This window comes from Cynoglossus semilaevis, chromosome 1 (genome assembly GCF_000523025.1).
Source record: "Cynoglossus semilaevis isolate Cse_v1.0 chromosome 1, Cse_v1.0, whole genome shotgun sequence".
Classification (NCBI taxonomy): domain Eukaryota; kingdom Metazoa; phylum Chordata; class Actinopteri; order Pleuronectiformes; family Cynoglossidae; genus Cynoglossus; species Cynoglossus semilaevis.
Window position 1 is genome coordinate 33,624,299 of NC_024307.1, and position 15,000 is coordinate 33,639,298.

Consider the following 15,000-nt stretch of genomic DNA (forward strand, 5'->3'; position numbering starts at 1 on the left):
TATATATATGTATATATGTATATATATATGTGTGTGTGTGCTTTTGTGTATACAGTGTCTTTGAATTCAAATGTATCAATAACAAGCGACAAACACACTTGCTGTTTACTTCTGTTTGACCAAAACAGATTGCATGGATGTTTGTTCTGTCTACTGGGGCAGTTATCGAATTACTACAGTTAGTATAGGAAGTTGGTTAAACAGCAACAGTTAGTAGTCTTAGTTTCCAGTAAAGAGGATGTGACCCAGCTGTAAACATTTTTTGGTAGGAAAGGAAAGAAGAGGAAGGACAGTGAACTACATGTCATTGTGACACAGCACACCACTGCACACAACCAAATGTGACCTCTGCTTTTAACCCATCACCAAAGTGAACAGTGAGCAGCTTTAAGCACCCGGGTAATGCCATGCTCAGAGCACCTCAGTGGTAACTTGGCAGCTGGTGGACTCGAACCTGAAGCCTGCTGGACCCTTCCTTAACCACTAAGTCACCACTGCCCCCTAAAATGTTGCAAATGTCTCCATCTTTGTCCCTTTGTCCATTAGCCTAATTGCAAAAAGTGCAACTGAATTAACTATTTCTGTTCCATTTTACACAGTGTGCCAACCTTTCTAAATTTGCTGTTTGTACACTTTACAGCCACTCACACTGATTAGTCAGCCGGCCAAAATTATGATCAATCATATGAAGCAATTTTTAATCAAATATTTATTTATCACTTACTATTCAATAGCGGTTCGTGTTTCAAATTTGTAACAGAGGTTTGTAAACCAAGTCTGGCACGCAACACTCGAAAAGATGAATAAAACATATTAAATTCAGCTACATTTCGGCATAAAAGCAGCTGAGCTGATCACGTTTGCCTTCAGCTACAACTTAACCCTGCATTTCTGCTGTGTTGGAACATACACATTATGTTCGCTTTGATGGAATTTCTGTTGCAAACAAGTGTCAAGTCCCTGCAAGTTGGTGCTGATGGTGCAGCTAAAGCACTGAAGAGGGCGAAAAATGCAAAGTATGTGCCAAATAACAAGGCACATTCCTCACATCTATTGCATTTACTTAATTGCCGCCCTAGAATCTAGAGCTTTCTGTTTTATCAGACTATTGTTATTTGAATATTTGAATTGCAAATCTCAGCTCAGCTGTGGCGCAAGGCCTTTGGGTGGTTGCAGAGAATGTGTTAAGTGTAGTTTTAATCTTGAGGACTCTGGGGCTAATCAATAAGAGAGACCAAAGCACATTGATTTCATCTGGTGAAAAGCTACTGCTCTTTGTGAATTACGTTATCGCAATAAGCGCCGTCATCTGAAGCTGTGGCATCAGAAACGTAGACTAGTGTTTCCCAACCTTTTTTGAGCCGCAGCACATATGGCGCACCAACAAAGAAAAATGTCCCAAAAGGTAGTGTAATAAAATACAATGATCTTCTATTTCCACATTTATATATATTTATATATATATTTATATTTATGCAGAGAACAGGGAGAGATGGAAATCAATGATTCACTGTGGCAACTACTGAAAAAAGGGACAAAGCCAAAAGAAAAAGAAGAACATCTTCTATTTCTACCGATGCCTGTTTGGTTGAACACAAGCCCCGAAATACACAGAGGAATTTGAAAAAAGACAAACAAAGATCTTCTTCAATTATATTACAAATATTGTGTTATACATGTATGTATAAAGCTCGTTCTGTTTATAGGAGTAAATATATATTTAATATGATCAATGTATGTAGATAACTTTAGCTTCATCCATCATGTTTTTGTAACATATTTTGATTGTCTACTGCAATCATTCTTATGACAGACGTTGACGTTTGTTTTTATCATTTCATTTTCTTTGCAGTTAACCAAATGAAGTTTGGTCCGCCGCTGAGAAAAGTCACAGAGCCTTATCCTGATTTGGTAATTATATTATGTTTTTTGGCATGCTATTTTTTAAATTTCACAATGACTTAGACCATACATTTTTTTTTTTTTTTATCATTTTGATCGTTCATTTTTCATCCAGCAGGGCCAATATGACGATGACTGGAGTCTTTCTGGTGAAGAAGACAACTCTCCGTAAGTCCTGCTTTTTATCCTTTTTTTTTTTTTTTTTTAAACGATCAGTATCTGACAATGATAGAGGCTGGTGATGATAATATGTTTGCCTTGTTTTGATGTAAACATTCATGCTTCCTCTCAATTCAGGATGTTCATCCTAGGGTAATGAAATATCCACTAATAAACACAAATACACTGAGCATAAAAGCACAAAAACATCTAATATATTTTCGGTGTTACTTTTACATATAGACACACTAAAGTACTATTTTTTATTATGAAAAAAGTCTTCTGGTATTTATTTGTCAGAACATGGTCCATTTTCCTCTAAATAGGATCAAATGTGAAAAAAAGAACATTATTATTTTCTAAAGAATAATGCTAAAAATGTATTTCACCATGCAACCACCAGAGGCACTGTTAATATCTAAAAAAGAAATACGTGATATAATATACCCAGAAACATATTAAAGGCCAAAAGCGTTTAAACAAAAGACGCTCAAAGTCGTTCCTAAAAAAAACAATCAGCACTGCAGCCCATTTTAAGTGGAGAAACTATTTTTCCTGTATTGTTTTTTTTTTTATTCATAAAGTTAAATTATATAAATAGGATTTAAAATCTCGGTGGAGAAATTATTTTTCCTGTATTGTTTTTTTTATTCATAAAGTAAAATTATATAAATAGGATTTAAAATCTCGTTAGCTTCAACGTATCTAGCCACATATTTTTTTCACTCACGTTTGAGTGATGGCAAACAGAAGCTAACATCGGGATATAAAAAACTATTGTGGCTCTATGCCTTAGTTTTATTTGTTTCAGTGACATTCAGGGCTAACATTAATGTTTTTTGTGACAAAAAAAAACAGGCTCACGTTTAAGGGCAAAAATGTGTGTCCTCTAGTCTGCCAAATTTTCTTAGATTTCCCTCTAGGTGCTGGCTGTTTTTCCTAAGTTGTAGTTTCAGATAAATTTTGTACTAGTAGCTTTAATGTTTTGAGCAAAACTGCAGATTTTGAATAGCAAGACATTTTAGAGCAAAAACTTGGAATAGCTAGTTTTTTAGCTTTTGCCCGAACAATGATTGGTTATTCTTCATTTGAGGTAGCTTTTGCCTAACTTTTAGCTCCGCGGGATTCATTTATAATCTACACTGTGGCTAACTTGTAGCTATTTAACCTAACTTGTATACTAAGAGGATTTTCAGCTGCTTTTGGTGAACGTCTTTAACCTAATTTGTGATCATACATGTGAATGTGACATCAAGGCCAGCAAGGCTTTCTCTGCCTATTATTAAAATCGTAAAATGTTATTATTAGGGATGTCCGATATTTACTTTTTGCCCATATACCGATATTGTCCAAACACTTCATTTCCAATTCTGATATCAACTGGTACCGATACAGCGAGGCAGTGTTGGCCTGGTGGAAAAGGACGTTAAGCGCTGCCTGCTCACTAAGGTGATGGGTTAAAGCAGTGTTTCTCAATGATTTCTACCCCCCCCCAGGGGACAAAGGTTTTTTACACCCCCTACCAAATTGAAATACTATTGAGTGCCTAGTAATATTTATTTATTTATCCGTACCTAGTCCCTAGTTATTATTGATGCTTTTAGACGTACATAACGTCACAGCTGTGGCTGAACTGTGCTTTGTGGGTTTGTTACTTTAGACCAGTGGTTCTCAATTGTTTTCTGTCATGCCCGCCATGGTTACAGAAATGTTTTCATGTCCCCCTTAGGGACCTCCGACACCCACGAATTGAAATACTGAGAACCTGACAACATGTATATTTTTATCTGTATAAACCACTGCATGAGTTGCTGCCACCTAGTGACTGAAGGCTTGTTATCATCCAAGCATTACAGCAGTGGTACACTTACGTCCAGCGTGCCATGGCACCTCACCACACCCCCCTGTTTGAGAAGCACTGCTTTAGTAATGTAACATTTTTATGGCTACTTCTAGGACATTACGACTCATTATACTACATTTCTGCATAGTATTGATGGTTTCTATGAACATAATGGAGTTATTAGGATGTGGATTTGTCCAGGCACGATGAAGACAAAACAGGGACAGATCCTGCTGCAAAGTTAATCTATGGAACTGATGGGGAATTATATTCAAGAAAGGATTCCTGGCCAGATCCAAATCAGGGACATTGTGGTCTCAGTGACAGAGCCTAGGAAGAATGATGTCAGGTCATAACTATACTTAGTTACGTTTTTGTGTCTAACTTACAATTTTGGTAGAAATTAAAGGGTAGGTTTTTTTGTGACTGGAGGAGATCCTAGTCAAAGTTTTTGGTCTTGGCATTTGCATGAGTTTTCCGGTTTTCCAGTATAATCTTACCTTAGATTGGTAAAGGAAAATGACATGGTTGTCATATTGTACTTCATTATACACATTTTAAAAAACTATGTCGGAAAATTCTGCTTTTAGTAAGAAACGAATCTTATAAGATATTTTAAATAAGGTCTTACTTTGGAAAACTAATCTTATAAATTGTCTAGTCGCTTCAACTAGTGATTAAATATACTTTTTTTCTGTTCTGCATGTTTTACGTCACAGCCCAGATATTTTAAATAAGGTCTTACTTTGGAAGATCTGTCTCTGTAAACCTCTTACTTTGGTGACAAGAGGAAGTAATGGAGGAGCCACTCCAGAGTGACTAAAAAATATTAAAAATGTCCAGTATGACAACTGGTCTCAGTCAGCTGAGGGGCAGTGGGTCTTTTTAAACCTAGAAGCCCCCGCTCAATAATATTTGCATTTGAGACATTTTATTTTGAAAAATGACCATGTTCTGTTCCACTTACAAATGCCTCTTGACACGCGTCGATGTGCTTTTTCAAAATAAATGTCCTTAGAGAAGGTTTATTACTTTCTATTTGTTTTGATTTTTTTTCTACTTGTTCATTTTGTTTTGTTTTATTTTTGTCCGATTTAGTTTTGTCATTTATAATAAAGAGAACATCCAAAACAGAAAAGAAAGAAAAAGCAATAACACATGTTAGCTTTTTTCCCCAAAATAGTTTAAAAGTGGTAGTGTTGGTGACACATTTTTTTGTCCTGCAGTAGCTTAAAAAAATGGACCTGAATTTTTTTTTAGTTTTTCCTCGATTAATGTTTGGCAATTATTCACAAATTCTTTGCTCAAATATTTGAGCTAGCTTTTGGTTTACTAGCTATTTCTGGACTAATTTTCACTAACAAGGAGCATCTAATGCCACGTATTGCTTCTTTTAGTTTAAATTACCGTATTTATATTAAATTGAAAGTAATTCTGGCTGCTTTTGGCAAACACTTACTAACACAGTAGTTAATAGAATCCGTGCTTGATTATTTATGGCAAATGTTTACCGAAACTTTTTCGCTAGCTTTTGCTTAATGTTTAGCTTTTTTGGACAAATTCCACCTAGATTACTGAAACATTTAAAGTAAATTAAAGTGAGTTTTCATGGTCACTTGTTGTCATGAGACCAGTGAATTTCTTGTGAAATGTTGATACCACTTGTCTTAGTACAATTCATAAAAAAACCTGATGGTCTCTATTTTAAAATATTTTGCTGGGCTTTAGCTGGTTGTACTTCATTAAGAAGTCTTAAATCAAGGGGCTAAACCAGGCATGGGCAAACTAAGGCCCGGGGGTCAGATGTGGCCCATTCAGCTTTGTAATCCGGCCCGCCAAACTTGTCCAAATTATATAATTGGTTTGTATTGTGATAATATTACTGCCTTTTCACTGCAATGCCCTCATTTCCCTATAGATGGCGTAGAGAAGAATAAAAGCATTTTAGCATATTAGCATTTTAGCCTTTATGCATGACATTTACATGTCATTTATCTTAGTTCACATCAACCCTCCATCTATCTGTTCCTGACCCGGCCCCCCTTGTTCAATTTTAGGACCAATTGTGGCCCGCGAGTCAAAAAGTTTAAGGCTAAACTCTTTTTTTTTTGGACAATTACAACCTCTTTTCACCAAAAAGTATCAATAAAACAATCAGTCAGAAATCACTCTTTAATGTCGATATAGAGTGCTCCCGGTCGTGGTTGGAGTTCAAAAACCAGTAGTCCATTGTTATGGGCCATTCAGGCCTATGGGCAGATAAACACCAGGTCTTCCTGTTGCAGGAGCCTGTTGGAATGTGTGGAACAAGCGCTGCAGCTGAGGTAGGCCCCGCCCACCACCCACCCCGAGCCTTTTCTAACTGCAGCAGCCCCGCCGTCCCACATCAGTTCAACTGCTTGTGCTGACTGATATTTCTGTTGTGAATATCAGCTACTGCCGACACCTTTGGTCTCCTCAGTGGGTTTGTGTTCATTCCCCAATAATCCCGTCCCCAAACACAAAAGTCCTGCTGTCTGGGTGTGGTGATTCAGCACAAACCTCCTGGTTCTTGGCTGTGTGGGCTTTTGTTTTCCTTTTTATTTATTTTTTTTATTTTTGTGGTGTACTACAAGAAATTGTGTGTTTTTTGTGTGGCCGTCCCCCTCCGCCCGCCCCCGTCTGTTTTCAACGTCTTTAGCGTTTGTCTCCATTGTCCATCTTGTTGATGATTCCTCAACACCAGTATGTGCTGAGCCTTTGTAATTGTGACTTCTTTGCTTTTCTTTCAGGAGTTTAACCATTAGGAGAGCACCATCTACTGACGTGAGTAGAGAACACACAACATAACATTTGTCAGTTATGGCTAGAGATGTAACAGTACGTCGTCAATCGAATAAAAAAAACGATACAAATGTGCGACAATTTGAATCGCAACGAATCGTGAAGAGTTATCTAAAAAATTCACTGGTCATTCCCCGAGGCTTCACGCTGTGGTACAGTAGGTGGCACTATACTTGTGAGTGACGCACTGTTACACCAAGACGTCAGGTCACTATGTAGCAGAGGTGGGACCAAGTCCTTGCTTTGCAAGTCATAAGTAAGTCTCAAGTCTTTGCACTCAAGTCCGAGTCAAGTCTCAAGTCAAGACAGGCGAAGTCCGAGTCGAGTCCAAGTCAAGACTGAAAAGTGTCAAGTCAAGTCCCAAGTCCTGCCGTTTCTGTCTTCGAGTCCTTTTAAACAAAATAATAATATATTTACACAGATCACTTTGGGTTTTGGGGAAAGTATCGAGTCTTGTCGAGTCAAAGGGCTCAAGTCCAAGTGAAGTCACGAGTCGTTGATGTTAAAGTCCAAGTCGAGTTGCAAGGCTCTTTACATTTGGTCAAGTCGAGTCTAAAGTACCGGTGGAATGAAATTACAGCAGTAAGCAGTAACTTTGACGTTGAGTGTCAAACTCAAGGACCGTGGGCCAAATGTGGCCCGCTGAGTCATATTGTGTGGCCCCCTATTGTGGGAGCTTAAGATGTCTTAAAATGCTGCAAAGTTTATTAACTTGATAAACATTTTTTATTACACAATACTACTATATTTGTTAACTGAATAAGTAATAATCAATTTCAGAGACATTGAGTTTGAAACAAGAACCTGGCATAGAGCAATTTTAAATCAGCTGTGTTGCAAAGTTTTGGATTCCCAGTTTATTCCTCAAACACAGATGTTACCACAAATTTACCAAGGTTGAAAAATAATCCTATATTTAGAGAATACAACTACAGTGGGACCTCGGTTTTTTTAACTTAATTTGTTCCTGAATGCCATTCGTGGACCGAAAAAGTTCCAAAACTGATACTCTTTTCCCCATAGGAATCAATGTAAAATGGATTCATCTGTTCCAGGACCGTGGATTATTGATTATTCAAACTTTTTCAACAGTATTTTGTGTACAGGTTCATACACGAAACCAATGAAAATAATTAGATCTAACAAAAAAGATAAACACAACTGAGCAAAGAATAAAGCTACAAATAGGAAAGGCAATTCTGTTCATCCTTACCAGAGCTGAGGACTCGTGATTTCGCAATCTTTGCTTCGCTTTCTCAGAAATTGTCTCCGAAATACTGTCACCGGCCAACTGCTTTTGGTTGATCCAAATCAGTAGTAACTTTTCCACTTCTTCTGAAGTCTGAGATCTTTGCTTGCTGATCAGAGTCACTCCTTTTGAACTTTAACTAATGGTACGGCAACGGGCAATTTTTGGTTAAAAATTTTGTTCGTGAACCAGATTGTTCAAAAATAGGGAAGTGTTTGACAACCGCGGTTCCACTGTTTTAAGATATTGCAGTTTATTTTGAGTTTAAAAGGAATTTTTGCAAAATTTTCAGACATGCCAAAAATACATACAAATAAACACACACCAAGCAACATATACACATTTAAAGACATCACAGCATGACAACAAACATTTACAGTGTACTATACTTATTATTATTCTGTGTTGTCACAACAGCAGACCAATAGCAACCAACTTTTGTAGATAGAGATTTAGAGTTTCAAGCCCCCTTGTTCTCCATCAATACTTCAAAATTCCATTGAACTTAATTTCTAAGAAAATGAAAATCAAACCTACAAATCAGTGCACTTTAACACTGTGGCACAAATAAATAAAGCATTAAAAATGAAATGTATTTGACATGTCTACTGTAATAACTCTGTCCCCCAAGGGCTGTGCTTTGGGAACCCATGTCCAAAAATGAATGAAAATGAATGAAAAAAAAATGTTTTCATGTAGTTTTTTTATATACTTTTTGTACATTGTTCTACATTATGTAAACTATCTGTCTTTTTTTTTCTTTTTTTTTTTTTTTTACAAAATGAGCCCTATGTTTGTGTTTCAGGGGCTCAGGAAGAGCTGCCTCTTTAGTCCAACCACAGCATCACTGCCAGCCTTCAGCTCTTTGACCCCAAACTCTGAAGAGGGAGACCCGACGCTGAGGCCGAGCTGTACGCTGGGCCCTGAAGCTGTCATTACCACTGACTCCCCCTCCACTACAGGTACATCTATAGACAGTACGTAAGAAAATGATGTCAAAGTCGCAGTCATACATTGGCTAGGACAGTGCTTCCCCCTGTCCCCCAAATACTATTGAGCACCTGGTAATATTTAACCAAAATATGAATTGCTACCACTAGTACTCTGCATACAATCCCCGAAACGGATACAGTAAATAAAGCCTGCTCTGCTGCCATCTAGTGACTGGAGGCTTGTTTATTGTTCAAGCGTCATGCCCCCCATGACATCTCACCACGTCACCGACCGGGGCCACGCCCCACTATTTGAGAAGCATTGGGCCAGGACAATGTGTGTTTTAAAAACCACATCTTTGAGCTTGTGTCATTTTTTAAAAGTAGGTTCCCCTAAAGAAATAGTCAAAAGCGATTACAATTGACAAAATAACATCATATTTTACTGAAAAGAGAGCTAATAGCATTTATTTAAAAGTGACATTTTTTTGATAGCATTTATTTAAAAGTGACATTTTTCATTTTTATAATGTCTCCATAAGTTAGACCAGACATGGGCAAACTAAGGCCCGGGGGCCAAATGCGGCCAGTTGAGATATTTAATGTGGCCCGGCAAACTTTTCCAGATTATATAATTTATTTATATTATCATTATACTTCTGCCTTTTCCCTGCAATACCCACGTTTCCCCAATAGATGGCGTAGAAAATTAGAAAATATTTTATCATTTTAGCCTTTATGCATGTCATTGCATGTCATTTATCTTAGATCACACAATTGCGCCACCTCTCTGCTCCTGACCCGGCCCCCCTTTTCAATTTTAGGACAATTGTGGCCCGCGAGTCAAAAAGTTTGCACATCTGGGTGAGACACGGCACCAAGAATAAAATCTTTTCTTTATTTTTAATATTTAGCCCTGAGCAGGTGCTCAGCCACGCAGGACATCAGACAGCGCTGCAGTGACCCAGTGAGAGCAGAGAAGAGAAAGTCCACCCCTGTGTCTCCCCCGAAAAGAGACACTCCTCTGTCACCAGAGTGGAGCACGTTGAGAAAGAAGACAGAGGACTCTGTGAGTTCAGAACAAATCCAGCTTCATCCAACGTCATTAAATGAATCAACCGGTGTGATTTAACCCAATAACGTGCTAATAATTCAGTTAAAATTCTCAATTAGTCCACGTCCCTGTTAGAGGAGACATCGTGCATCTAAGTGAAAGTTTGTTTTGTGACGTTGTCTTAAGTAGACTTTCTGTCCTCCTTTGTTTGTTCTGTGTAACCCCTGACATTTCTAGAGGGCTGAGTGTCATGGACTTCCTCCTACCCCTCAGGTCCATGTAAGTGTGAAATCTAACAGCATGCCTCTAGACACACAGTTAGAGCTTTCACAGTGGCAGGAACTGCCATGGAGCACATTCGGATTTTGGTTCCACACGGTGCTCTCAGTGAACGTTTGTAATACCGTAATTTCCAGACTATAAGCTTCTACTTTTTTTCACATGCGGCTAATTCATGGATTTTTACGGGCTAACGTAGTTCATACCGCTAGCGATCAATGACTTTTCTGGTAGGCTACTGTGTGTTATACCAGTAGCGTATGTCTGTCTGTGAATGGTTGTGTGTATATGTGCGTGGGACAGAGTAGCTAAAGTTCAGAGCAGTTTGAGCTCTGTCATGTTGAAGAGTGAGTTGATTCTACAGGAGCTGTTTATGTTCTGTTGTGGTCGGAGTGGCTGATAATAAAGACCCCAACTTCACTGTTTCTGTTTACCTCTGCTGTGGACGAGCACAAAGTGAAGGGAGTTAGCCCCGGAGCTAATGTTAGCTTCAGCCCTGGAGTAGATCACTAAGTCTCCCCTGTACATTCCAACTATGGTGCTGAAACAGGAAAGAGCTAACGTTTAACCAGCTGTGTTACAGGCACTGTTCGGGAAAAAACATTTATTTATTTAATATGTGAAAAATAATCTTTCTGTGTAAATATCCCATGTTACAATGTGGACACTTGCGGCTTATAGAGAAGTGCGGCCTATATATGTACTATTGTTTTTTTCTTCTTAAATTTAGTGGGTGCGGCTTATATTTAGATGTGCTCAATAGTCCGTAAATTACGGTATTTCACTGGGAAAGACATATCTTCTGTCAGTGCTGTCATCCCAGCATTATTTGGTATAAAAATAGGTAAAAAGGAGTCATGCCACTGTGAAAGCTCTAAGTGACATTAGTCCAAATATAAAATATGATGTGATTTCTAACATTGTTGACACAAGCTCTTAGACATTTCATCACATACAAATTATCTTCTTTTTGAAATTTTTGCTAAATGCAGCCAGGTTTCTTATGAACTGTAGTATCATCCAGTATCGTGGTGCAACGTTAAAGGGGGACACGTAGTCATCATAGAAAATACTCATAAGATATAAAGTTTATTTCATTTGAAAAGGTGCACTTGTTATATATATATAATATATTATCATTTCCTTAGTGACTAATTTGGTCTCAAAATGTTGTTGACAGTAATACCGTTTATCTGCAATTATTTGTGGCATAATACAGACAAAATATATAAAAAGTAAATGAAGTAAATCATGAATACTTTAGCTGTGGCCCGCTACCAAATGATCAACAGGCACAATTCAATCACTGTCAGGTCTCTTGTGAATTGTTTGGTGGTATTCACATGTGCTGCCACTACAGATGGGAGCCTGCTTCTCCAAAGTTTTCAACGGCTGTCCTCTTCACATCCACTGCGCGTCCACCTGGATTTTACCCAAGACAAGAGGTGAGGTTTTCAAATAGATCTGCATGTGCATTTCAGCCAAAATGTTAGAAATCCTCATAAAAAAATGTCCCAAAGATATCCTGTTGTAATGCAATTTTTTTTCACACAATTAAATTATTTTATTTTAATAATATTTTTTAAAAGCACCTGCTGTGTGTTATGTAAAATAGTAAAAGTATTATTACATTTGAAAATGTATAAGAAAGATAACAATTTGAATAGGAATGTTCAAAATCACCTTTTTTGTCAGATGTCACCATTTTTATACATTTTTTCTTGCTCTCTGAGTTTGTTCATCATGTTTGATGTTGTTTTTTGGGGGTTTTTTCTTACGGTATATTTTTGTTTTTATGTAATCATGATTCTCAGATCAGTACCTCATTCTCGGTGCAGAGGAAGGCATCTACACGCTGAACCTCAACGAACTTCATGAAGACACATTAGAAAAGGTGACACTATAAAATATGAATAATAATTTTGTTGTCTATGGAGATTCTCAGTCATCCAGGTCATGGTCAAGAGTTCTGTTAGGCAACTTCACGTCCAATAAGTTTGTTATTTCATATTTAATGATTTTATGGTTATCATATATATTATGTATTCAGATTGTGGCTGTTTACACTGACCACTACACAGGTCCCTGGTGGTCTAGTGGTTAGGATTCGGCGCTCTCACCGCCGCGGCCCGGGTTCGATTCCCGGTCAGGGAACAATGTTTTTAGGGCAAATGTGTACTGCTTTTTCATTTATTTCTTTAAGTCACTTCTCACTTATTTGCTGAAACCAGAAAAGAAGTGAATTGACCTTTTGCAAAACCCTGAACCCACTTGTTCATTGTCCAATTATACATCCAAGCAATCGTTACTACGTAAACAAAGTCCTTCAAGCTGGACCTCTAATGTCCGGTCAGTGCCGTGAAAGTGAATTACTTGTCATTGTGACTGCACACAGCTAAATGTGACCTCTGCTTTTTACCCGACGCGACCACTGCCCTAAAAATATTGTTCCCTGACCGGGAATCGAACCCGGGCCGCGGCGGTGAGAGCGCCGAATCCTAACCACTAGACTACCAGGGACCTGTCCAATGGCATTAAAAGCGAAAATAAGCACAGGTCTACATTGTAGCTAATGCTGTAAATACTGGTATCACCGGTGTAAACAGTGGCATTAGTTAAGCTAGCATTCATATACTATTATGGCTGCTGGAATTGTCTATATATCTATAACTTGTTTATTCGAAATATTTAACTATTTAAACTGTAAAACGTAAAGTAAAACAAAACCAATATATTATTTTCGTGATACAAAACATGTTCTAACCTTAAGCAATTAAACAGTAATATGGCAAAAAAAAATTTAACTAAAAGACATTATAAAACAATAATACATACGAAAGTGTTGGCTTTAAAAATGGCTTTGTTTACCTGGACGAGATCTTGCACAGCATTCTATTGGCTAGTTGAGCATTCACTTCCGTTCCTCACGCTGATTGTGCCCAACATTTATGTAAGGTCGGTCCGTCTCCTACTTTTCCTATTAATATAAGGAGAGGAGCGGGTTACTCCAATTGCGCTCACTTCCGCCCGGGGCTGCATCTGCATCGCCACTCCCGTGCACTTCCTCTTGCAACTGAGCGCTAACTTCCGCCGCGTTGTATTTAATCTATTTACGTAATGTGTATGTCTTATATTTCCATTCTACAACTCTACTGTGCATATAATTGTGTTGGAAAGGGTAATACAGTCTAGGGAGGGTTGATAAGGGTAAATATATACAGAAATGATATAAAAACTATCTCGCCCCTACCTCGCGGATTTAACCTGTTAGCGGTGGGTCTTGCAACTATCGCGATAGGAGAGGAATACTATACACAGAGTAGTGATTCTCAATGTAACTTCTGTCATACCCCCACATGAGGACAGAAATGTTTTCACGCCTGACTCCAACCCACACTCCCGCGAATTGCAATACTATTGCGAACCATATAACGTGTATATTTTATCTGTACAAACCACTGTATGAGTTGCTGCCACCTAGTGACTGGAGGCTTGTTATCATTCAAGCATTACAGCGGTGGTTCATATTCCTCACGTCACGCCCCTCGGCACCTCACTGCGCCCCCTAGAGGAGCCCACCCCACTGTTTGAGAAGTAGTACCTCAGATAGATAATGTGGTATACATTAGTATACATAATTCTAATTTAATTCAATAATAGAGATGGATGAATGGATATTAATATTACATTAAATACATTAAATTAATGTCTGTTATCACAGCTGACTGCCAGTGTAATAAAATCCAGTATAACCATGACGTTTACAGACTAGTCCCCTGCAGAGTAACTCCCAGCTGAGAACTTTTTTGTGCTTCACCTCACTCAGGAACATTTGGTACTAAACACCAACTGGTTATGCTGCTCCCTGATAAAAGAAACATCTTCTCTTCCTTCACAGCTGCTCCCTCAGCGATGTACGTGGCTCTACGTCATGAACAATGTGCTGATGTCCGTCTCAGGTAACACGTCCGTTCAAACTCCTGCCTGACAAGTTGTGTAGTTGTGCGTTTAACTTTGACGCTAAAAATATCTCTGTCCTGCAGGAAAGTCGGCGCAGTTGTACTCCCACAGCCTGACGGCTCTGTTCGAGCAGAGAGGACATCTGCAGAAGAAACACGGCAGCCTGTCGCTAGGCACTAACCGCTTCACTGAGAGGATCAACACCAGGTCAGTGCTCAAGGGTTCATTCATGGGTGTCTAACCTGTGGCTCCTGTTCTTTTATGTCTCTTCGGGAATCTCTGGTGGTCTAGTGTTTAGGATTTGGCGCGGCCTGTGTTCGATTCCCGGTCAGGGAATGTTTTTTTTCGGGGCAGTGGTGGCTTAGTGGTTAAGGAAGTGGACTTGGTCTGGAAGGTTTTAGGTTCGAGTCCACGAGTTGCCAAGTTGCCACTCAGCATGGCATTGTCCCCACAATTCCCCCCTGTTCACTTTGGTGATGTGTTAAAAGCAGAGGTCCCATTTGGTTTTGTGCTGTGTCAAAATGACAAGGAGTTCACTTTTCAGGCTTTTTGTATTGGCTCCGTATAACCACATCACAGCCGTGAGGATGTCTGCGGTGACTTATAAGTGACTGTCAGACAAAGGTCAAAGATCACACTTAAACGTCACTTCGCTTTTCAACAGAACAACATAGTGTCGCTGTCCTCTTATCTGGAGGTCTGTGTGCAATTTAATCTCCAGACCTGTCGTTTCATAGCTCAAACATGAAAATGAAACGAAACCTCAATGAATGATTCTAAAATAAAATTTAGACTTTAT

General features: G+C 38.6%; 1 protein-coding gene, 1 long non-coding RNA gene and 2 other non-coding genes across 8 annotated transcripts in view; 2 read left to right on the forward strand and 2 right to left on the reverse strand.

The window, feature by feature from the left end:
* The window catches only part of map4k2 (mitogen-activated protein kinase kinase kinase kinase 2), a 49,916-nt gene that overhangs the window by 30,185 nt on the left and 4,731 nt on the right, over nt 1-15,000 (forward strand). For 2 of the 5 annotated variants that reach the window (XM_025056517.1, XM_025056524.1), the window contains exons 14-24: nt 1,853-1,911; nt 2,018-2,070; nt 6,190-6,228; nt 6,676-6,709; nt 8,782-8,938; nt 9,823-9,977; nt 10,200-10,241; nt 11,602-11,686; nt 12,056-12,135; nt 14,140-14,200; nt 14,285-14,408. In XM_025056517.1, coding sequence (XP_024912285.1) covers nt 1,853-1,911; nt 2,018-2,070; nt 6,190-6,228; nt 6,676-6,709; nt 8,782-8,938; nt 9,823-9,977; nt 10,200-10,241; nt 11,602-11,686; nt 12,056-12,135; nt 14,140-14,200; nt 14,285-14,408 — 889 coding nt within the window. The remainder of the gene's footprint in view (nt 1-1,852; nt 1,912-2,017; nt 2,071-6,189; nt 6,229-6,675; nt 6,710-8,781; nt 8,939-9,822; nt 9,978-10,199; nt 10,242-11,601; nt 11,687-12,055; nt 12,136-14,139; nt 14,201-14,284; nt 14,409-15,000) is intronic. The other 3 variants (XM_008327865.3, XM_025056534.1, XM_025056530.1) reach the window with 3 other exon arrangements.
* Nucleotides 10,656-14,133, reverse strand: LOC112487151 (uncharacterized). The gene is made up of 3 exons (XR_003049961.1): nt 13,110-14,133; nt 12,064-12,141; nt 10,656-11,663 (listed from the first exon to the last, which is right to left on the reverse strand). It is a non-coding gene; the product is annotated as an uncharacterized LOC112487151 (long non-coding RNA).
* trnae-cuc (transfer RNA glutamic acid (anticodon CUC)) lies at nt 12,324-12,395 on the forward strand. Its single transcript has one exon. It is a non-coding gene; the product is annotated as a tRNA-Glu (tRNA).
* Nucleotides 12,690-12,761, reverse strand: trnae-cuc (transfer RNA glutamic acid (anticodon CUC)). The gene has a single exon. It is a non-coding gene; the product is annotated as a tRNA-Glu (tRNA).